A 25,579-nucleotide genomic window follows, 5' to 3' on the forward strand; every position below is an offset into this window, starting at 1 on the left:
ACCATATTGTTCAGGTTCTGTTTTAATTTTAGGCATATTTGTATATTCTAAATATGGAAATGTGCCTATTCTGAATTTGGAAAATAATCAGTAGAAGTTTCTGAATTACCAGTGGAACTTTTTCTAAGGTTTAGTATTAATAAATACTATTAAGCTCCTGATATTTTAGAGATGTCATTGTGAATGTTGATGATATATCATACAAACACATTAAACACCTCTTCAGTTAACAAATGTAGTTATTTTTATCTTTGTAACAAACAAGGCTGTAGGCATGCAGTATATCTGTAAAAACAGAAAAGAAATAGCAAATCCTCAAGTTTTTTTGCTCTATAGTTGCAGATTTTTCCTTAAGAAAACATTCTATGCTAGAACTGTGAACTAATATGAAACGAATCTGAATGCTTTATGCTCGTTCAAATAAATTTTGTATGTGTGTGGATCTTGAGAAGAATTCAGCCCAACTATATTTTATATACTTCTAATTCATGTGATGATAATCATAAAATGAATTGTATGTTACTGTTACATATATTCATATTAAAAAGTATATGACATTAACCTTTGTGTTCTAACATGCTATAGGCCAGTGGTTCCCAAAGTGGGCAGTACCGCCCCCTGGGGGGCAGTGGGATGCCTTAGGGGGGTGCTAAGCGGGAAGGGGGCTGGCAGGGGGGGCTCTAAGAAGTGGCAGGGAGATGCTGGAGGTGGGCCCCTCGCAGGGCACAATTCAGGGGTGAGAAAAAATTCCGCCACCGCCGCGTTCAAGGCGAGGCCCCGCAGGATCGCCCCATTGACTTACACGCTCCAGTGCAAGGGGCTCAATGGGGTAAGCCTGCGGGGCCTCCCCCCGAATGCAGCATTGGGAAAGGACAGCAAAGCCAGAGTGGCTTTGTTCTCCTTTTCAAATATCCTGCCACCGCCGTGTTCAGGGCGAGGCCCCGCAGGATCACCCCATTGAGCCCCTTGCACCGAAGGCACCTGCCCAATCAAGTCAGAACAGAGCGGTGCACAAAGTCAATGGGATGAGCCTGAGAGAGGGAAAGAGAGACGAGAGAGAAAGAGAGAGAAAGAGAAAAGGGACAGAAAGAGAAGAGAAAGAGAGAGAAAAGGGACAGAAAGAAAATGGGACAGACAAAGAAAGTGGGGGATGGAAGGAAGGGACTGAAAGAAAAAGAAATAAAGAGGGAGGGAGCAAGGAGAAATATAATGAGATATCTATTGTAGTCCAATCACCTGCTCCAGCAGGGTTAGAAGGGAGTGTGTGCGTGCGCGCGCATGGCTGTCAAAACTCCAAAAGCAGGTCAAGTAGTTCTGGGGAGGCCAGTCATAAATTAGAACACTTGCTAAGCAACTGGCTATTAAGTGAGGACCACTTGGTTTGCCAGTCACCAAACCACGCCCACCCAGTCACGTGACCAGCAAGCCATGCCCACCCAGTCATGTGACCAGCAAACCCTGCCCACCCAGTCACGTGACCAGCAAACCACACCCTCAAATTAGGCCATGCCCACAGAAATTTGAATCCCTCCCCTTGGTGGGGGGCATTGAGGATGAGTTTGTAGCACCAAGGGGGCGGTGGACTGAAAAAGTTTGGGAACCACTGCTATAGACTTTTTGGCATATTATTTGCATAGTTTGGAAATGATTGTGCTATCCATGGCAGTTGATGCTAGTTGATCAACAGGGGTTCAGTAGCTTAGTGTCATTAGTTTATTCCATATCAGATGGAAATAGAGGTTTTAATGTGCTAATAGAAAAGAGAGTTTGTAATCTCTGAGTATTTGAAGACAGATAGATGTGAAAAGGTGTCACCAAAAGTACTAGAAAATAAATATCAAGATAAAAGTAGCCCAAATTGCTTTTATGTTTATTTAAGTGTGACAATTTCCTAATGAAATCTTATGTATATTTGATCAGTCTGAAGCAAAATATCTCTTTCAGGAACAAATTATGTTATTAAAGTAAAATGTATCCAAAAAGATTAGTTTGGAGATAAATATAGAATAATATTTAGTAAAATAGAAATCAGCATTGTATCCAGGGGTGGGATTCAGTTTTTTAACAACCGGTTCTGTGGGCGTGGCTTAGTTGGTGGTCATGTGACTGGTGGGCATGGCCAACTCGACATCACTCATGTCAAGGGGTGCTTTTCCTCGCCTGGCCTCTCATGACAGTGGGGATGCTGCAACGGTCATAAGTGTGAAAAATGGTCATAAGTCACTTTTTTCAGTGCCATTGTAACTTTGAATGGTCACTAAATGAACTGTTGTAAGTCAAGTACAAAAATACAAAAAGCTTTGATACAGGCTTATATGGAGAACAGGAATTGTGATATCACAACCAACATTCCTTCCAAAGCATTCTCTTAATTCAAACCTATGCATTTCTCGAAATTGAGAAATGTGCAATAAAAATTTCCTTCTAACAAACACATTCTCAATGATCTGCAAGTTTTGCTCTGCAAAACTCATTATAAGTGTAACCCAGCACTTGCCTTTTCAGATTTTCCTCCTTATCACCAGTTATGCCCTTTTAGTCAGAATTCTGCTTCATTCCCAGACCAATTTAACAAAATAAGCCCCTGTGGTTCTTCTATTTTTTTTAACGTCATATAAAGCAGGGGTAGGTAATTATGATCCTGTTATGACTTGTGGACTTCAACTCCCAGAATTCCTGAACCATCTGGCTCAGGGATTCTGGGAGTTGAAGTCCACAAATCATAACAGGACCATAGTTCCCCCACCTCTGATATATATAGGAACCATACCAGCATTCTTCCAATCATCAAGTGGAAGTACAGCAGGGCTGTCAAACTTCCAGCCTGTGGGCCAGATGCGTCATGTGCTGATCACGCCCATGCTCGGTTTAGCGAAGGGGAAAAAATCCCAATACATCATGTGAGGCCGCCATGACAATGTGAGTTTGAGACCCCTGAAGTACAGTCTTCACATCCAGGTTAAATGGATCACAGATCCTGTGCAATTGTTCCATGTTCTCATAATATTTGGGACTTCGTCATTGTTTTCTTGGGCACTAAGTTTCATAGAAATTATTTTAATTCCATTCTTTAGCATACTGTTGTCATTTTCACAGACATCTATAAAATATTTTTTCCACAGCATTTTCTTGCTTCAGTTATCCGAAGCCATTTTGTCAATTGTATTCTTAATATAATTTGCTCTGCTAGGGACACATTCTTCAGCCCTTTGCATGCACCCTGTTCCAAAATGAACTCTGGACAAGCTGGCTGAAGCCGCTTTTGGGGTGTGGTATATGTTTTTGTATTGCTGGTCAGATTTGCCATCTTGTTTACTGTTTTCTGTGTGGATTGCATATTTTTTATGTTGTACCATGAATCACCCAAAATCAATGTGGAGTCAGACAACACTAAATCTAATAATTAATAGTTGCTTCCATTAAAATCACTCAGAAATTTCTCTGTCTTACATTTAATTATTTTAGTGCATTCTTTGCAAGTACATTTTTAGGATGAATATATTACATCCCTTATTTCCCATGCTGTTCCTGATAGAGAAAAGGAAAGGATAGCCAGCAATAGACAGAGTCAACTTATTTTAGTAAGTACATCACAGTTACACACTAACTCAGATACAAAAAATGTGTATTATTCTCAGGTTTTACGGGTAAATTGTCTTCCTTGTCATTGGGATAGTTGGTAATGTGGCAATTTGAGAAGAACCTGGCTCCGGTGTATTGTTTTATACAATGCTGAACAATTTAGCAAGTCCATTTTTGCATTAAAAAAATCAGTAATAATATTTACTTCCCCACACATTTTTCCTTTTCATTTCCCTTTTCTTGTTTTATTATTCTGGATTAAATTTCCTTCATGTTAATTTTATTCTACCCAGTAGAAATGAACAAATCAACAAGACAGAAAATTTAGTGAGAAGGTAGCCTTTTACAAATTTAGGAGATAGAAATTTTGGTATCTTAACCTGAAAGTCAGAGATGGTGTTCTCCTGAAAAATAATTTGCATTACCATAACAAAACTACTTATATATTATATTCATAAGTTTGTGTCTTTTGTGCTTGTATTTTTGTTTCTTAGTATTGAATTTGATCGAGACTGTGACTATTTTGCTATTGCGGGAGTCACAAAGAAGATTAAAGTCTATGAATATGGCACAGTCATTCAGGATGCAGTTGATATTCATTATCCAGAAAATGAAATGACATGTAATTCCAAAATCAGGTATGTGTTGCTCCTCTTCTTTGATTTTAAAAAGTAAGAATAGTGTCTTGTATCCTGTACTTCCATATTTGAATGCAGATAGTTCTTGACTTACAACCATTTGTTTAATGACCATTCTCTTCTTTTTTTAAAAAAACTACTTAACATTAAATGTTTCTGCAGAAATATTATTCATTAACAAGATGATAGAATTTACTGTTTAAATGTTTTGATAAACAATTTGTGATAGAATCCAAATCTGGTTAATTATCTTTAAGACAGCGCTGATGATTACTTATTCTTAGATACTAGGATTCGAGTAAGGATAGATGTATTTTGCTACTACTGTAATTTACCTTATAATATAAATGAAAATAAAAGCAACAAAAATAAATGCCAAGGCAGTATATAAATGACTTCTTGTATAATGCAAGATTCATTATTTTCACTTAGACCTATATACAGGTAGTCCTCAGCTTATGATGGCAATTGAGTCCAAAATTTAGGTTGCTAAGTGAGAAATTTGTTAAGTGAGTTTTGTCCCATTTTATTTCTTTGCTTGCCTCAGTTGTTAAGTGAATTACTGCAGCTGTTAAGTTAGCAATATGGTTGTTAAGTGAATTTGGCTTCCCCATTGACTTTGCTTGTCAGAGGGTCGCAAACACATGATCCTGGGACATAGCAATCGTCATAAGTATGAACCAGTGGTTGAGCATCTGAATTTTGGTCACATTATCATGAGAATGCTGCAATGGTCATAAGCGTGAAAATTCATCATAAGTCACTTTTTTCAGTGCCGTTGTAACTTTGAATGAACTGTTGTAAGTCGAGGACTACCTGTATTGCTAAGTTAAAGTTTGAAGTCTTTTCCCTATAAGGTCTGAGATAGGACTGTTTTATTTATTTAACCTAACATTTTATTTACTAAGGGTAGTTTATTTTATTAAAGTTGGGTTTTTGTCATGACATATTTACAAGCATGAGTAGACAATGACATGTTATATAAACAAAATTATTTCAACAGATGGAATGTATAACATATTCATTAATCTTTCCATTAATAACACAAGCTTCTCAGCATGCTGTATGGAAAATATATCTTCTAATTTTTAACATAGAACACTTAGAAAATGAAGAAAATTCAATACATTATGTGATAAGTCACTTTGAAATTAAAATAGAATTAAAATTTATGTTGTGTGAAGAAGTTTAAAGAGGCATTAATTGGATATTTAATGAGTGCAAAGTACAGGTGGCCTGCTTCCCTGCTGTTCCATTATCCCTTGTTTCATTTATCTTAAGTTCATTTTAAAAAGCCAGATTTCGGTATCAATAGTAAAGTTTTTCATCTGTGATTTGGTTTTTTTTTAATCTTTTTGTTTGGTTATTTTATGTAGGTGCAAAATAGCTAGAAAACATTTTTTAGGGTTACACTGCATCTGTTAGGCTAGTATTCAATATCAGCAGTCACGGTATCCTTCTAAGAGTTGGGATGTGTTGTTTTCCAGTGGTTCTCTTTTCCCTGGGATTAGTTCTACTTGGTGTTTAGGGAGTGGGGAGAATCAATTGAGACTGAAGCCCTTGTTTTTCAATATTGCTCAGGGCTTAGCACAACTGCTATATGAGCCTTCCAGGCAATATCAGTTATCATCCATACTTAGGTGACACCCAACTATCTTGACCCATGGCCCTGATTCCTGGAACATATTGAATCATAGATGGGATAGAACATGCTCAGCTTAATCAGAATTGAATGGCTATGAAAACAAGAATCTCCCATGGCCAGTGATTTACCAACATTAATTCTGGATGAAGTGGTACTACTCGTGACCAAAATTGTGCATAATTTGTGGAACCTCCTGCCTTTTTGTATTGGTACGTATGAAAAATATGGGGGGACTGGGCAGAGACACTGTCAAAGAAACAGTCAGAAAAGAGGCAGCCTAGCAAGAGGTTTAGAACACACATGCACACACAAACGCATATACATATATACATATAGGTAGTTCTTGACATGACCATAATCAAGCTCAAAATTTCTGTTGCTAAGTGAGAATTTCTTAAGTGAGTTTTCCCTCATTTTATGACCTTTCTTAACACAGTTGTTAAGTGAATCACTGCAGTTATTAAGTTAGTAGCATGGTTGCGAAGTGAATCTGGCTTCCCCATGGATTTTGCTTGTCAGAAAGTCGCAAAAGGTGTGATCACATGGTCCCAGGACACTGCAGCCATCATAAATACAAGTCATTTGCCAAGCATCTGAATTTTGATCACATGACCATGGAGATGTTGCACCGGTCATAAATATGAAAAATGGTAATGTCATTTTTTTTCAGTTCTGTTGAGACTCCAAACAATCACTACATGGACAGTTGTAAGTCGAGGACTACCTATACTTTCAGAGTTGTAGGATTCTGTCAGTGTAATTTGCAATAAAGTAGAATTAGCTTTTGTAATTGTGATTCCTTTCTGGTTTACCCTGTGGGAGCTGAGATCAATCTTGCAAGTCTGAAAGTACAAATCCCGCCTTCCCCCACTTCCCTGTATGGTCTGAGAAATTAGAGAGGGTCTCTTCTGAGCCTATCCAGCTATGGGCTAATTCCTATCTGACTGTTACCTTGGCAATGTTTCTTTGCCCAGTCGCTTAGCATCTGTCATACATACCATTATACTTCTTGGCTCTGGTTTGAAGAACAAGTGTGTGACAAGAAGAACCTCACCATAAATGCATCTTGTATGCTAGTTATGTCTTTTCATGAATTGGGAGGTTCTTCTCGTGGTCAGTAAGGTCTTAGTCATCTCTTGCTTGGATTTCTGCAATGCCCTCTACACGAGGCTATTGCTGAAGGCCAATTAGAATGGAGCAGCAGCATGAGTAGTTCTAGGTATACTTTGGTTTGCCAATGTGGCAACTCTCCTTCACAGGCTGCATTGGTTTCCATTTGGCTTCCATGTGCAATTAAAGGTGCCGGTTAGCCACTTATAGAACCTTTCAAGGCTTGGGGTTTTGATGTCTACGGCATTTCTCTGGCTTTTGTCTATCTGTTAAGATGTAGCAGGATCACCATGGTGTGGATTCCATCTATGAAATAGTATCATTTTGGGGAATACCCCATACATTCTTGCTTTGTGATTGCCCCTATCCTGTGGAATCCTTTATGATTGCCTCTGCCTCCTGGAAGTATGTATGGCACCAACCATGCTGGCCTTAAGGAGCACAAACATCTAGCTTTTCCAGTAGACGCTGGGGCAGAGTCTTCTGTACCTGTTTCTTACATAATTATATTTTATTTAGAATTCTTATTTTCTTGGATAGTGTCTAGAGTTCATTCAGTTGAGGTAGAATCATTGTAGCATGGAGAAAAATGTTTCCTTTGTGAATAGTGTGAACATAACTTCACATCGTACTTATGGGGAAAGAGAGACCAAAAGAGAGTCTCTTGTCTCTCGGTGTCTACTGCTGGTATTGCTATTATCCGAAGCATGATGGGCTTTATAGAAAAACTTACCTTAATTTATGTGTTTGTTGAGTGAAAGTCCTTGCATTTATAAGCTATCCAAACATTGCTGAGGTGTTGTGATATGTTTGCAAACATTCTAAGCGTTCACAGAAGAAGTGTAAAAGAATGTAAATAAACCATTCTTAGAAGAAAAGTATTACTTTAAATGATTATGATGTATTATTTTGCATAATACAGTTTATTTTCCTACAATAACAAATTTACAAAAATAGCTGTTGAAAGCATTAAAAATATTTAAACATTTTCAAAATTTCAATTTGTCTTAAAAAAGAAAAATATTTTCTTTCTTATTTCAGCATTTCTATACGATTAGATTCCTTCCTTTATAGGTAGTCTTAGACTTACAATCACAAGAGGTTGGAATCTCAGTCATTAAGCAGTGCGGTCATTAAACTCACAGGACCACACGATCACTTCACTCAACAACCACAACTCCAGCTCTCGAAGTTGAGGTCATTAAATGATTGCACGGGTCCTTAAGCAAAGCATTGAGGAGAGGGTACTCCTGGGTCTACTTATGCCTTTTTATATAGCTGCAGCTCCACCCAGCTGATGTATGGCACAATCTTCCTACCAAGATTGTCTCATGCCATCCTGCAAGCGGGCCCTCCTATTGTGATACTTGGAAGGCTCTTTCTCCAAATTGTCAAGGCCTTTCAAACGATCCTAGGAATAATTGCATTTGCTAGCTGAGGAAGGCTAGAAAGCTAGCAACTGTGATCATTCTGAAGGAGACAAATCTTTCCAGCCTTCAGAATAATGGTGTTCACTAGCTTCTCAGTGTTTCTTCCATGCACAGAAGAGAATGCATCTGTGAGCCCTGTTTCTGCAATCCAGCAGCTCTGTCAGCCAGCCCCCAAAGTTAGGAGAGAGCCCACTCCACAGGTGGCAGTCACTTGCAAACTTCCCTTCCTCATTGATTTTTTGGGAGAAATTTCAAAGGATTGTCAAATGACCAGTCATAAGTTGAGAACTGCCTATAGATAACAGACATAGAGGTGATCCAAAATAGCTTAGAGTTTTATGCTAGTCTGGAAGTATGTAGATCAGGTTTTTGCCCTTTAGCAAGTCATTGGAAACTATATGTATATGGTAGAAGCAAATACCGATTTCAAGAATTAAGAAAACCAGAAGTATAGTGACTTTTATTGGTGTAAAGTACATTTACTTTTTTATCTCATGCCTTTAATTTTGTTGGCTTGTTGCCTGTTTCTTCTTTGCTATGCTCTACTCAAGATAGTTGCTTATCTTGAAAGGGAACACAGTCATAAATATATGTGTATTACATACTGTACTTTCAAGGAAATAATAGCACATTTTATTATAGGAACATTTAGTTTTAAAACCCCTCCTGCAGTGATCTGGAGTGAGTGAAATAGCAATGCAGATAAAATAACACATAGGTTCAGCTGAGAACAAATTATTCTTGGTACCATGCCTTATAGAGTAGGACATGTTGAAATAGTATAGGATGGGAAAATAGATTTGGAAGGTACTAATGAAAAGGTTTTGCACCAACATGGGTTTCTGTGCTTTAAACTATTTAAGACTTAAGATGCCATGCTCTACATTCTGTAAACCTAATGACTATTCAAAGTCTTTGTCCTTTAGTGCAGAATAAAAAATGTTATTGGGCCATTAAATTTGTTCTGTTGATATCTAAAACAGGAATTTATATTGAATTCAATGGTTGATTGAAATATAATGACAAATGTGGCATACATTTCAAATATATTTACACTTCAAGGTAATATCATCAGTATAGCATAGGTTACTGATGTTTCTTCCCCCAGTTTTAAAGCAATGTTGTTCTTCCAGTCAAGCCTCCCTTAATATGTGTATTCAGCATTTTTGTTGAATAAATAAAAGAAGACTAGGCAAATTTCTAACATACCTTTGCCAACCTGGAACAAGTCTGTTTTACCATGTTCTGTCCCTACTGTGCTTTCCTGACCTATATATAAGTTTCTCATGAAGACAATGAGATGTTAGGATTCCTATTTTTTGAACACATTACACATCTTGATATGATGGACACAGTCAGGCCTTTTAATAATCAATAGAGTACATACTGATTTCTTTTTGGTATTTTTTTCATTTTCAGTTATTTAGCATGCATCAGCATAATATTCTTTGTCTTTTCCTAAGCCAATTTGAACATCTGGCATCTTCTTTTCCCTGTAGGGTTGTAATCCACATTAGATGATTCTAAGCATTATTTTCCTAATAAGTGAAATTAAGAATATTATATAATAGTTTGTTAAGTCTCCTTTTTTTGGTATTGGAATGCAGATGACCTCTTCCAGTCTGTTGGATAAGGCTCTCTCTTGTAACAGCTAACAAAGAAAGAATACTTTCAACTTAAACTTCTTAAATATATGTTTCTTGATATAATAAAGTCTAGTGACACCAATAATTTTAGCTTTGAATTTAGATGGAATTTTGACCTAAATAATAATGAAACCAGCACATCTGCAGGTGATGCATAATAATATAATATTAATCAGGAGTATGAAAACAAATTTGCAGATGATGCATAAAGTAGTCTGAATTATTACATTGTCTAATTTACAATGTTCATAGTTGTAGAATAAAACATTTTAGCATTTGTATTACCTCTCTTTTTCAGCTGTATCAGCTGGAGTAGTTACCACAAAAACCTTTTGGCCAGCAGCGACTATGAAGGAACAGTGATCTTATGGGATGGATTCACAGGGCAACGTTCCAAAGTCTATCAGGTAAAGAAATAGTATTATATATGTACTTGCAGAAGTGTGTTGCAAAGTGTACTGTGACTTTGTGCAACATGTATGGTATTTGCCCCAATAATGTGGCCCTAAAATATGAAGAATCACAGTTGCTGCCTCCCCGTTTCATTTCTTAAGCCAAAAGACTTGGCTCTTCTGTTATAGCAATAGCAATAGCACTTAGACTTATATACCACTTTACATCCCTCTCTAAGCAGTCTATAGAGTCAGCATATTGCCCCCAACAATCTGGGTCCTCATTTTATTCACTTCAAAAGGTTGGAAGGCTGAATCAACCTTGAGCCAGAGAGAATTGAACTGCCAAACTGCTGGCATTCTAACCACTGCGCCACCACAACCCATTGAAGATGAGAGTTATTAATCATTTACTTTACGGTTTGGAGTTATGCCAGGACCATTGATATTTATTTAAATGTGATAAATCTGTCCGGTGGTATGTTGCTTTCAGTTGATATCCTTTTAAGCTGTTTCATCATGGATAAAATGAAAACTTGTTAACATTCTTGTTGAAAAATTCTTATTAAATTCTTGTTAAAAAGAAATCTAATGAGTCATGATTTTTTTGCATTCACAAATAAAGCTTCTAAATCACTACATGCTTTCAATAAATGATCTCTTATATTGTTATATAGGAGTAAAAGACCTTGTTCAAGCCAATAGGCTTGCTTCTCAGAATTCTAGCTTGCAGACAACATTCAGACTCTTGTTTTCTCAAAAACCTGACTTTAAAATGTCCAATCCTAAATTAGAAACTCCAGCATATGTGGAATCATGTTTAAGGAGGCTAGAGTTGCTGAAACGGATGTGCTAATTAAATAATATTCTTCTGAGAACTGAGTCTATAGAGGAACATACTGCTTGTGCATCCTACTAAGTGGCTAATTTGTTTTTAGAGGAGAAATTTAGCGATTGCGTCTTCAAAAATTCCATAAGGGATTACTAGCAAGTTGAAACTGTACCATTGTAAGAGTAATGCAAGCTCTTCAAAATGTAATTTTTTAAAAAATTAACTAGGCATCCAGATAGCTCTCTTGGTGTCCTTGTTGAGGCTGCTATCAAACAATACAATCAATTATATTGGGTAGAAGAAAAATAGTAAAGTTTTATCAATAATAATTTAATAATAATAATTTAACCAAAGTTCTATGTATTTTCTTCATTATCTTGATTATATTGAAGAAGTAATTTTCTATCATTTTATTTCTATTCCCCCATGACAATACAGGAGCATGAGAAAAGATGCTGGAGTGTGGACTTTAATTTGATGGATCCTAAACTCTTGGCTTCAGGTTCTGATGATGCAAAAGGTATTGCTCCCCCCCCCCCCCAATCACTATGCCACACTGAATTAATAGGTGCAGTGTCCACTTGTTTTATTTTTTACCGTTTGTATCTAGCACTTAAAGCAAACTATTACCATTTAGTGAGGAGGAGTTTCATTTATCAGCTGGCTTGTTGCAGAGCCTGATTCTGAAAGAGAGTGACAAGGTCACCTATCTGATTTCTAGACATAAGGGAAAACTTGGATTTTACAACTCCTATTTTAGCACCTTAGCTACTACTTCACAGTGGCTTTCAATTCGATAGAGGTTTTTGTTTATTAGTTAGTTTATTGAAAATCCTGATGCTGATTTAGGCTGAGAAGAAGTCACTGACCTCCAGTCACCCAACTAGTTCCTGTGTCTACAGAAGGATTGGAACCCGAGTTGCTCTACTCCTGATCTGGCACCTTAACAACTATACAACACTGGCTTTCTAAGCACAAATATCATATGTGAAACCTATTGATAACTGAAATAGGTGTGTAGGATTCATCACATAATAAGTTACATTTACATACTTTCAGGTCACATTCTTGTCTTCTTTAGTCCCAGTGACTTCCTTAATCATAGCCTAATGTAAAATTGGTACTAAAACAAAATTAAATATACCAGTCATCATTATGACTTTTGAAAGTTTAAACTGCAGAGGAAATGGGTTCAGTGTAATTTCCCCCCCAAATATATCTTTAAGCTCTCTGTCTGAAATTGTAGTCACAACGAAGTATCCCTTTAACTTACTTTTACATCCCCAGTTCCATTATTTCTATTTTATGACTAGTTATGGCACCATAGCAGCCATTTTGTGAATGTTCAGGTCTCTACTTAAACAGTAACCATAGCATCATCCCATGTTTTCGAAATTTGAAATTTAAGCACTGGGCAAAATAGTTGGTACTATAATTGAACAACCATTTTATAAATAGTAATTAAAAGATGAATAGACTCTGTTTTTATATAAAAGGGTTCTGACTATTGATTTGTGCAGGAAAAGAACTTGATGTCTAACATATTGTAAAAAAAATATCTGATTGCTTTTGGAACTGTGATTGAAAAGAGTTTGGGAAACAATTTCAAACTGTCTATTTTCTTTTTTTTAATCAGTTTAGATCAGTTAATAGGAAAGGTGATATAAGATTATAAGTTACCAGTAGACATTAAACTAAAAAAGTTTGAAGTTTGAAAGAAAATGACTTAATTCAAAAAATGTTGCTAGTGTGTAATATTTTCTAGAAGAATAAAACTCAAAACTATTAAAAAATTCAGCAGAAATTAAAATAAGTCTCTTATCCCTTGGTTTTATATTAAGGCCACATGTTGGTTTATTGCAGTGGTCGTCAACCTGTGGGCCGTGGCCCACTGGTGGGCTATGAGAAAATTTTGGTGGGCCGCAGAGAAATCTCACCCCCAGAGCACCCCCCCAAAACAATTAATCCAGGCTGCGCAGAAACACAAGGCCGCGCTGCCCACATGGCCTGCAGGAACCCTCCCCGCCCACTCACTCCTTACCCAGTAAACTTGCCTGCTAAATTTCTATTTTTCCTCTTTCCGATTATCATCTGTTCTGCTGTGCTGGGAGATTTAGATTAGCTAGGAAGCAGGAAATGGTTGGCTTTCTTGCTTTCTAGCTAGTCTTTCAATCTTCGGCTCTGCTTTTAAGTACAGCAGAACCTTAGGACTGAAGGTTTGCTTGCAAGCAAATTCAGTGCAGACTCACAGCAAGAAAATTTGAGAGACTGAGCTAGCCGATGGCAGATAGATCATTGAATGATTCTGTGAGCAACTCAATCTGCCTGCTTTGCCTGATTTTGGGTAAAAGTTGCTCTTTTTTTATTAAAAAATCAATATTTATATAAATATTTATAATATTTACATACAAGCCAGGCCCAGCCAGTCACATGACCACCAAGCCACGCCCACAAATTAGGCCACACCCACAGAACCAGTTAGTGGTCCCTGGGATCTAAAATTATGAGTTTGGTGGTCCCTGAGGTCCAAAAGGTTGAAGGTTGGCGACCCCTGGTTTATTGCATTATGTCCCAAGATAGTTTAGAATCTCTTGTGTTTGAGTGCTATCTTTCTGCCCTGTCTGGATTGCAGGGGGGCTGGTTGGTGTTGTCATCATGTCATGTTTTTTTTTGTTTCTGGTAAGAGGTCTTGCGGAGCATTTGGAATTCTCATTAATCTATTGTGAAGATTGCATGTGATCCACATGTAAACATTGCTTCTTCCTATTGCTATATTTCTATTTAGCAATGAAATAATAAAAGGAAAAAAAATTTCATGTGAAAATCACAGAACAGCAATTACAGCTTAATCTACCCCATTTTGCTTGTGTTTCTTTTATTTTTCCTTAGTGAAGTTGTGGTCAACCAACCTGGACAATTCAGTAGCAAGTATTGAGGCCAAGGCAAATGTGTGTTGTGTAAAATTCAGCCCCTCATCCCGGTACCATCTTGCTTTTGGCTGTGCAGGTAGGTGTAACAATTTGTTCTTTTTGTGTGGGACAAAACAAATAACATGAAAAATAGGGTAGAATTCTTTATATGTTCACATATATCTAGAATTAGTCACTTTTTAAAATAGGATGCTACTGAATATGCTGGAATTCTGCTTTCTGTTGCTTCAAGTAAATGCTGGAAAAATGAGAATTTCAGTTCTCCGTTGCTATCTTTTGGACAAGAGTGTTAGAAGCTTTCCAATATTGTTAAGACATGAATTGGGCAGCAGACCAAGAAATTTATAACCAAGCTACAGGCACAATCCACATGTAATAAGTTAAATTGTTGTGAGGAAGAAGTCCTGGAGCAAAAACAACAAGAACTTGTAGGAGCTAGTCATTCTTAGAAGAGCTGATAGATATTTATCTGCAAATCTTGTGTTTTGCAGGAGACATTTCCTCCTTTCCATAGCCTATCCTTTCTAATCAAACCCATAAATCACAATTTCATTTTTTTTCTTAGCAAAAAAATTTCTTAGTTATATTCTGAAAATATAACTCAGTTTTACCTATTGAATCCTCAAAAACTGAAGTAATTGCTTTCTGTCCAGGAGGCAGCTCTTCATGATCATGGGGCCCAATAACTCTTTCACTTAAGATGGGGTTTTCTATTTAGTTACAAGGTTTACAAATGCCTAACTTCAAAGAACTCTGGATATTGGATAATAAAATACCAGGAAAAATAAAAGAGGAAGAAATTATGTGCAAAACTCTATTATTTTAAGTCTGTCTTAGTTACATAGTTTACAAACTAAAGCATTTCTGGGCCAATTAAGTTACGTTTGTACCAAAAAATGGGATACAAATTATGTTGATAAAAGTCAATAGATGCTACCATAAAAACACAATGAAACATATTCTTGGCACAGAAATTAATAGCAAAAATTATATGAGAAATTGCAATTTAAAGAAATAGTAATCACCACTCAATATTGATGCTAAAGAACACTAGATACTTCTAAATAATTAATATTAAGCTTTAAATAGTAATTTTTTAGAAATATTAAAAATTTAGTCACTGTAAAACAAAAATAATTGAGAGCTGAATTTTAGTTGTAAATTATCACAGTCATAAGTTGAGGCACCCCCAGGAATGAATTTTTTTGATCATTTTCATCTAAATTGTAAACTGAATTGCATGGTTGATAAGCGAATCCATTTACTTAACCTGAGTGGGCTTCTTTTTGCTAGAAACTGACAAAAATGCAAACTATGGATGTATGACCACGAGACATTGCAGCTGGTCATAAATGCAAAAGTGCCTGAAATATAATCATGCGACCGTGACATTTTACAGTCTCCAATGCTTTATGAGCCATAAGGCCTTTTTTGAGGCTGTTGTAACTGCAGAAAATCATTAAATGACTGTTGTAATTCAAGGACTATTTTTGTTACACAATTTTGAAGAAATAGTGGAATTATAGTGTGAGATAAATTATGTGTGTGTGTGTGTGATCAACATTAAATATAATTTTGCTTTTAAAAGGAAAGTACATTGAACATATATTTGTTACTATTTATGACACACTATAATTCCACTATTTCTTTATAATTATGTAACAAAAATTGTGTGTATATGTGTATATATTCCATTGTATTTGAGTTTCAATATTTTGAGGTAAATTTTTTAGAATGCATGTACGAACTAATCGTTGTATTCTTGAACTAAACCTGACAACTGACTAGTTTCTTGTTTTAAACATAAATGCTTCTTAATAACTTCTGGTGGAACTTGTTTTATAAGTAGGTTTTTTTAAATAAACTGTCATTGCTGTCAGGTCCTCCTCCAGCCTTTGATGGCAGGAACTAGGAGGACCTGACATCACCCTGTATTCTGCCATGAGAGAAAATGACTGGCCAAAACCATCTAGCCAGCCTAAGGCAGGCCTGGAATTCACAGTTTCCTGGTTTGTATGCCATTGTCTTAATCACTATACTAAACAGTCTTAATACTGACTTTATTCTTTCTTTTTTTCATTCAACTGTTCACCTGTTACTGGTGATATTAATTGCAAAATCCTTATACCCAAAACTATTTCCTTGGATTATTTTGATACAAATTTACATGCTTTTTTGATTGTGATCTTTTGGCCTTTTTGCATGTTGTGTACATTACATTTTGGTATATAATTTGTAATTAAAGAATTTTTTTAAATGAATAAAAACAAAATTTGAAAAGAAAAGCAGTGTAAGGAAAATAAGAAAAAGTAATAAGTAAGAGAAAAAAATAAAAAAAAATAAAGAAAAGGAAGGAAGCAACTTCTGGTCTTCTTAACAGCTGTCACAAGTAGGTTTATATTTCACCCTCTTTCTCTAATGTTACTGCATAATTTCCTCCTTTCCATAGTCTATCCTTTCTAATCAAACCCATAAATCACAATTTCATTTTTTTTCTTAGCAAAAAGTTCATAAGGGATTTCTATTCACTAATAAATTAGTGAATGTAGTTACTGTCTTTTCTCCAATCAAGCCATTATGCTTTAAATAATCTCCAAAGCTTCTGGCAAAATTTGACTTGTTGACTTTAACAACTTTCCATATTAATTCTTGCGTACCAGGCCAAGATTCTTGTTTCAAAGTTAGATAGGATTGTTGGCAAGTGTCTATTTAACAATATTTCAATATCATTGGAATAGAGCAGAGCACAGCAGAGGAATAGGAATAGGAACTGAATAGAATAGAATAGAGAATAGAACAGAACAGAATAGAATAAAATAGAATAGGTTTATTGGCCAAGTGTAATAGACACACAAGGAATTTTTTAAGACATTTTTTATTTTCAGTTGATTCAACAGCAGCTATGTCATAGGTCTTTACAGTCAGTCATTCAGGGTTAATTTTTTGATTGACTGCTTTCTAAACGCTTAAATTGCTACTTGATATTTTATTCAGTCAGTTAGGATTCGTAGAAATCTGTGTTTTGTCAAGTCCAGAACATACACTCTACTTAGGTTGGTTTATACACAGTGGGAGAGAAAATTAAAGATAAGCAGGTAACATTATTTTGTCAAGAGAAAATCTGACATATTTACTGTACTTTTTCTTCATATGGATTTTATTTGACTATATAGTCTAGAGTGATGATCTTGTATTTACTGTCTTGCCAGTATTCTTTGGATCTTGATGTTGATCTATATAAATAGCTGTGTGATGAACGGGGGCGTGGCACAAAGGCAACACAGTCAGATAATCAGTAGGAGTCCCTTTATTAGCTCCAACTTTGCCCCAGGTGTCCTTGTTACCTTCTGGCTAGAGAAAAACTCTCCCAGGAACAGGCTTTAGCTGCGGAGAATCAAGTCCAAAATGTGGTCAACAAAAACTGTAACTATAAGTCCAATCAAGGCAAAATGAGGTAATTAGTTTGGCAGGGCACAAGCAAGAATTCCAGACATGAAGGCACTGCAATATCTCAACACGGTTGGGAGGATGCTAGGAACACAGATAACCAAAGTCAACACAAGATAAACTCACATTTGTTCCCAGAAGCTGCCGCACTCAGCATGCATCTCTTTTAAACTCTCTTTCCAGCTGTGACTAATGAAGGGAATCAGGGCCCTTTCCTCCCCTGTAAGCCACGCAACCCATGTTGCTCTCTTCTCTATTCCTTCCTGCGTGCCCTAGGATTAAGAGAGGGCGGGCCTCGATCTTCCTCTGAACTCCCTCTCCCTTGTTCTGCCTTTTCTCTGCTCTGCCCAGCCGGACTTTGCCCTTCCCCAGTTTCCTCCACAGCCAATGGAGCCACACTCGCACTCCTTGTCAGCTGTTCGTCTTGACTCCGACAGAGGCATGACAAGGTGTTTCTTTTTTGTGTTGTTTAGAGGAGACATAAAAGAGACACAATCAGGCAAGAAACACAGTGAAATTGACAGCCAAAAATATACTTGGAGACTACAGAGACTGTGTTACATTGGAATATATAAACAAGTTACAGGATTTTGGAAGAAATATATTAGTTTTTATGGATGCTGTCTTTAAAGTTTTGTTTTGTAAGATGTTTGCAGAAATCCCAGATCGCTGAATGAATCTTTAGATTCTTGTTTTTGGATTCCCCCTGCCCACCCTTCTTCTTTGCAGAACTTTTCTAACTCAGGAATGTTCTTAAATCTTCTTGGATATGATGTCTTGGGTAACAAGACAACGGTCTAAACGAATCTTCAAATCAGCTGTGAAGCATTTATTGGGGGAAAAACAGATTTTGGAATCACTTAAATATTAGTTGATTGATATAGTTATTTATTTTTGCTTCAACATGCATCACTTTGCAGTTGCTTACATTGAATTCTACTCTGCCTATGAAGTCGTTAAAGAGTTTTAAGGTACATTTTGAAAGAATCAATGTGTTATAAGTTCCATAAGTACATTCATAGATTCCTAAATGGTCAACCCATTTTGAACCTCATTTCTCCTGCCTGCTGTTTAAAATCTGAAGTGAGTTTTCATAGCTTTTAGGGATGCCATTTCTGAACTTATAGATATAATTTCTTTCAAAATGTACTTTAAAACTTTCTTCCAAGTTATGGTTGTCTCAGCTAGAAAAGGGACACAGAACTCAGTCCCCTGTTCTAATCGAACTTTGCCCTTTTCACCCATTAGAATGATTTTCCATACTTCACATTTTTATTTACTTCCAATTTAATTGTGTATAAAAATTCAATTTCTCTAGTCTGTTGGAGTTTTACATTTATAGGATAATTTGTATTGTTCCAAGTCAGACATACACATTTCTGAGGCTGCATATGACTCTGCCTCTTGCTGCAGTGTCTTTCTATATCAGCTAACAAAAAGATCCCCAGGTCAGTCGTTTCAACCGAGAGACGGCATCATTTTGGCCCACAGTATTCCATCAAGGCATTCCCAGTTGACAGTACATCCCATTTCTACAGAACAGTCACTACATCAGTTGTTTTATTATTTGTTTTCTCATAGCAGTGATAATTGCAATCTTTTTTCCCCCTGGAGGATAAAATTGAGGGTATTGAGCCCTGACATGCATCAATTCCAATATTGGTCAGGGACACCAATATATATGGTAAATAATTTCTCTTTGTTTTGCAAAATTCATAGTGAAGTTAATGGCTGCAGCTGTGTTCAACAGCTCTCACAATATTACAAAACTGCTGTTTCACAAGCAGTTAATGTTTAATTCTCAGTTACAGAAATTAAAATGTGTTGATTTTTGTGTATAAATTCAAGCATCAGTTTTTTTTCTAATCATGAATGGCTTAAAACCATTTTAAAACTACCTTGCATTCAACCTTTTCATCTTGCCCAATTAAATCTTGCCCAATTAAATTAAATTTCATCTTGCCCAATTAAATTTTTAAATGAGATTAGTTTTATGTTTTGGTACAAATATATTTAATAAAGCTTCTACAAGCCATTCCATCACATCACACACACACACACACACACACACACACACCTCAATGAAAAAGTCTGATGAGTGAAGACTGATTTCCATCACTTGATGGATGTCATCTGTAACCTCAAGCTATATGGAAGCTGTTTAATACAAAAGTTTAAAAGCTTGCTTGATCTTCACTTTTAGGCTACCTTTTGGTCTACCTTACAGATAAATGGCATTATTAGACATCCATTTTAAAATAATGTAGTAAAGTGCTGATATTGTGCGTTATTGTAAGAAATTTGATTGCAGAGTCAAATCTTTGTCTCACATAAGATAAATAGAAAAAATCACCCATCTAAAATTGATGATAGTTTTAATACTTATAAACTAAATATGTAGATTATATAGTTCTTGGAGGGGATCTAAAACAGGCTAAGGCTGTGAAAAAGCATTTGTTTCCCTTTATACTTTCCCTTGCATTTTCACAAATCTTTTCCTACTTTTTAAAAATAATGTTATTGAAGTTTTTAGTAAACATAGTAAAAACTATTAAAAATTAAATTACAAGGAAAAAGAAAAGTAAAAAAAAGTTTAGAAGGTGTAGGGGAAAAACAAGAAAAAAGTAACAGGAAAAGAAAAAGAAAACAGGCAATAATAAAGAAGTGAGTTCCAATCTTCATCACACTAATATAGCTAATATAGTCTTTTTCACTCTCTTTTAAAATTGCAAATGAAAAAAATCTTCCCATCACCTAACTTACCTATGTGTAATCCACAAATTGTCATCTTTTCAGTCCTGATTAGGGTTTACCAGAAATGTTGAACAAATATCAAATAATTTAGCTCTGTATTCCTCATTTTCACAATCTTCACAATCTTGACCTTTAAACATTCCAATGGCAACTTGGGATTTGATATTTCCTCAATGTTTTGACATTCAAAAGCCTTCAAAGATTTCGCCAGCCTACTTTGTAAATCTCATAAAGAGGTTTGGCTTCATTCAGGATTTCTTACTGCAGCTGTTCTCTGTCCAGATCCTTTTCTTGGTTTGACTTTTAGCAATAGCAATAGCAGTTAGACTTATATACAGCTTCACAGTGCATTACAGTCCTCTCTAAGTGGTTTACAGAGTCAGCTTATTGCCCCCAACAGTCTGGGTCCTCATTTTACCTAACTCGGAAGGATGGAAGACTGAGTCAACCTTGAGCCTGATGAGATTTGAACTGCCAAATTGCAGGCAGGTTGTAGTCCTATTGTGGTAATCTCAATTTCCATGCTTTCAAATTCTATGTCTTTGTCACATAAGAGTTGTCTTTTTAAATTTTTGCAGGTAGCTTGGCCAAACTCCTGTTCCTGGGAGTCAAAGCGCTGAAGCACGAGTGGTGGGGGAAACTTTGGCCGGGCTCTCAAGAGATGAGAGTGACTCCGGCTGCTCCTCTCCGCTAACAGGCAGCCAAGATATCTGCAAACTGTCGAGCGCTCCTCAAGAGAGATGATTTTGCAAATAGCTTGGCCGAACTGTGCAAAGGGGAGCACAACATTGTTGAACCGTGCTAACATGGGGGGAGGGGCTTGTCCCCAAAGTGCCAGCATTGCTCCAACGGCGCAGCCCCGAGGATGCTATCACCAAAGCACGTTGGCCAGAGAAGCGCTCCATCCAGTGCTCCATTCAGAAGTGCTGAACTTCCAATCGGTGCTGGAGGCAGCGCTGGAAGGGAAGGGGCGGCACCCAAAGGAGCTTCCACAAAGGAGGAAGGAAACCCTCCCTCTTGCTGCCGCTGCTTTCGCCCCCTCTTAAACCCTGCCGGCTCCCAGGTGTCCTGTTTGCAGTCCCGCCCTAGGACGCACCTCCTGCCCCCTGTGACGTGTCTATCAGGAGCGCCCAAGCCAGCTTCTGGAGCCCTTTGGGGCACCGGGTTTAAAACCGCATCTGGCCGGCCACTCCTTTGTCTGAAGGGGAGGTTCCTGGTTCCTTGTGTTGCCATGTTTTTCTTTTTCTTTCGGTGGACGGTGGAGGAATCAAGAGTTTCATGTATTTGTGGTATGGGTGCCTGTCCCAGCCTTTTGGCAAGGCTTCTGGTATTTTATGTTACCGGCCCATTGCAGGCTGATAAATATAATAATTGGGGTAGAGAGGTTGTTGAGAGAAAGAGAAATTGTAATATAATGGCAAAATAGGTCTGTTTTATTATACTGGTTGGAGAGTGGCTTCTGATAATCACGAAATGCAGTTAAATGTTTCCCCCTCCTAATCAAGGTGACAGTATTTAATACCTGAGGCAATAAGCAGTAGAAATTCAACAATACAGAATGAACCATTTTATGTGACACCTCACTGTTGATACTTAGAGAGAGACAATTTTGCATATACCTTGGTCGCCTGTTAACAGAGAGAAGCAGCCAGAGTCACTCTCATCTCTTGAGAGACCGACCAAAGTTTCCTGCACCACCATCAGTCAAAATTCAAAGTAGTGATCCCTGGGATTTAAAATTATGTGTTTGGTAGTCCCTGACGTCCAAAATGTTGGCGACCCCTGACGTACAGTACATGAAATTATATCAATCTTTGTTATGTTCCTAGATTAGAATAGGCTAATATAAACATTGATAGAATAGAATAGAATAGAATAGAATAGAATAGAATAGAATAGAATAGAATTCTTTATTGGCCAAATGTGATTAGACACACAAGGAATTTGTCTTTGGTGCATATCCTCTCAGTGTACATAAAAAGAAAAAAAATACATTGATCAAGAATCATAAGATACAACACAGTGATAGTCATAGGTTACTAAATAAGAAATCAAATCATACTAAGAAACAAAACAATATAAATCGTAGCGATACAAGCAACAAGGTTATAGTCATAAGTGGGAGGAGATAGGTAATAGGAAGGATGAGAAGAATAATAGTAATACAGTCTTAGTAAATAGTTTGACAGTGTTGTGGGTATTTAGTTGTTTAGCAGAGTGATGGCATTCAGGAAAAACTCCTTGTGTCTAGTTGTTCTGATGTGCAGTGCCCTATTGCATTGTTTTGAGGGTAGAAGTTGAAACAGTTTATGTCCAGGATGTGAGGGGTCTAGATATTTTCACAGCCCTCTTTTTGACTCGTGCAGTATACAGGTCTTTAATAGAAGGCAGATTGGTAGCAATTGTTTTTTTCTGCAGTTCTAATTATCTGTTGAAGTCCGTGTCTGTTTTGTTTGTTTGCAGAGCCAAACCAGACAGTTATAGAAGTGCAGATGACAGACTCAATAATTCCTCTGTAGAACTGAATCGGCAGCTCCTTGGGCAGTTTGAGCTTTCTGAGTTGGTGCAGAAAGAACATTCTTTGTTGTGCTTTTTTGATGACATTTTTGATGTTAGGTGTCCATTTTAAGTCTTGAGTTATGATAGAACCTACAAACTTGAAGGTCTCTTCTGTTGATACTGTGTTGTCTAGTATTGTAAGAGGCGGTAGTATAGGAGGGCTTCTCCTAAACTCTACCACCATTTCTACAGTTTTGAGAGTATTTAGTTCAAGATTATTCTGGTTGCACCACGAGGCTAGTTGTTCAACCTCCCTGTCTTTATGCAGATTTGTATGCAGATAATATCCCTCAAAATATTTTAACTCTTTCCCACCTTGAAAGTATTTGCTGCCTGTGATCTAGATTAAAGGGAATATTGACTGGTTTGAATGTGGTGTGAAGCATCATTCTATACTACTGTGGCAAGGAGACAAGAATTAAGATTAAAAAGTATTTATCACTGTTTCCTTGGTGTGCTCTTGATTCTTGATATTACTGGAATTATCTCAATTTTTAGAGCATCTTAAATCTGTAGTCCAAAAGGAATAGAAAGGCCCTAAACAGTATTAGCTGTGACAATTTAAGTCCATCCCAAATCATGTTGAGAAGTTTCTGCAGTGACTAGGGTACCTGAGATTTTTATATTTCTTACTTACATTAAAAACAATAATTTTGTTGCTTCAATAGATCACACTTGTTCAGCAAAAGGTTCATATGATCTGTTGTAAGTTAGTGTGGATGTTGTATTTAATTATTTGACTGTCACCAGGAGACTCAACTTCTGATTCCCACTCTCAACCATACAAATTCACTAGATAACTTTGAGTCAGTCATGTACACACAGTCTCTCTGTTCAACTATTTTAGTAGGTGGTGGTTATGGGAAAAAATTGTGAGGGGAGAATGGCATATATGTTGTTTTTAGCACTTGGAGAAAAAGGCAGGATATAAATATAACAAATAAATATAATGAGTCTGATAAAATGTTTAAGTATGAAACATGGCACACTGTTCAAGCACTGTTTAATGTGATGGGCATTAATCCTGATGTAATTACTCAAAAATTGCAACTTTGGATGGATCAAAATAATAATGACAGCTCAATTGGGCGTAGAGACTACATTCTTAAATAATAAAGTATTGAGTGACTAATTTAAGAGCACAATAGCCATTCAGATATTAATCAGAACAAGAGTTGATAGCATATGCTACATATGCTGGGCTGGAGCCATATGCCATCAAGATTATAGTTGTTTATTGCAGTATTTGGAAGAAGAATTCAAAGCTGCAAACAGATGTTTTGGCTCGCTTCATTTATTCCCCATACTTGTCATTCTTCCTACCATAAATTAATATATTGTCCATATCATTTAAAATGCATCTGTTAATATAGATTCTAGCTTTTTAGCTGAAAAGAAAGCATTAGTTAGCAAATATTTTTTATTATTTTGCATTTAGATGTTATTAAAACCTTTTTCCAGAGAAATTTTTATTTTATTCTCTTGTAACTACAACATAAGAGTGGGTTTAATAACTATTAGACAGACAGATTTGTTGTGGCTGAAATGATCTACAGTCCACTTTGGCCAGCTACATAAAACATTGAAAACTGCCCAAAAACTCCTATGCCCTTTTACCAATGCTTTTGTCTTGAGTCTGTAGATCAGTTACAAATTCGCAAAGTAGTTTTAGAATATTCTTGCTGATTGAGGAGACCCATTTCATTATGCAGTGCTCTGTTGTGTAATTCAGGTAGTTCTCAACTTATGACAGGTAACTTAGCTACTGTTTGATGTTACGGCTTACCTGAAAAAGGGCCTTAGGACCTAGGTAAGAAGTTCCCCCCTCTCCCATGGACACATGACTGCATTTTGGGCACTCAGCAACATTGCTGCATTTATAGTGGGTTGCAACAGCCCATGGTGATGTGACATGTTTTACAGTGTTTTTACTGAAAACCAGCACTTTCATGATTTTAGAAAAACTGTGCCATAGCAAATCAATTGATTTGCTTAATGACCACTCTAAAAACATTGTAAAATCAGGTCAGTCACATGATCAACCCATTTTATGACCATTTTGATTTACAACTATAATAGGCAGGCTCCATTTTGGTCATAACTCAAGGATGTACTGTATTACTGCTGGTCAAGTACTTAGTTGAACAACTAGCATAATAGATAGAATTTATTACATGGAAGCATCCTGAGAAATTAAATTAAATTAAGCTTTTTCAAACTGATCAAGTACCTCTAGCAGAAATGTCCAATTGACCTACAATACTTATCTATGGCAGTGCTAGCTCCTAGACGGTGATTCTCTTCCAAATCAGGGCATTCTGAATAGTGAAGCACAGTTTCTAGAAGAAATAGTCATTTCTAGGGCTCAGAATCCAGCCTAGGATTGAAATCCATAGGATTTAAGCAGGGGCATGATGGAAGACTGAATTTGAGGGTGCCAAGCAGCATTTAACTCATGGCAGATGTAATGTTACGTGTGAAGGATCTTGAGAAAAGGGAAAGGGATAGTTGGAATAACAATGAGATAAGAGGTGTCCTAGCCCAGGGGTCCCCAACCGCCGTCCGTGGACCGGTACGTCCAGCGGAACAAGTCTTACCGGGCCGCTGGTTGCTG

General features: G+C 36.8%; 1 protein-coding gene across 2 annotated transcripts in view; it reads left to right on the top strand.

Annotated features, from left to right (window-relative positions):
- COP1 (COP1 E3 ubiquitin ligase) overlaps window positions 1–25,579 on the top strand; it is a 97,594-nt gene that overhangs the window by 37,860 nt on the left and 34,155 nt on the right. For both annotated transcript variants that reach the window (XM_026669194.2, XM_026669192.2), the window contains exons 12-15: window positions 4,077–4,220; window positions 10,350–10,458; window positions 11,714–11,795; window positions 14,165–14,281. In XM_026669194.2, the coding sequence (XP_026524979.1) occupies window positions 4,077–4,220; window positions 10,350–10,458; window positions 11,714–11,795; window positions 14,165–14,281 (452 nt within the window). The remainder of the gene's footprint in view (window positions 1–4,076; window positions 4,221–10,349; window positions 10,459–11,713; window positions 11,796–14,164; window positions 14,282–25,579) is intronic.

The sequence above is a fragment of the Notechis scutatus genome, chromosome 3 (assembly GCF_049901735.1).
Source record: "Notechis scutatus isolate UNSWTSFEM ecotype Mainland chromosome 3, rNotScu1.2, whole genome shotgun sequence".
NCBI lineage: Eukaryota > Metazoa > Chordata > Lepidosauria > Squamata > Elapidae > Notechis > Notechis scutatus.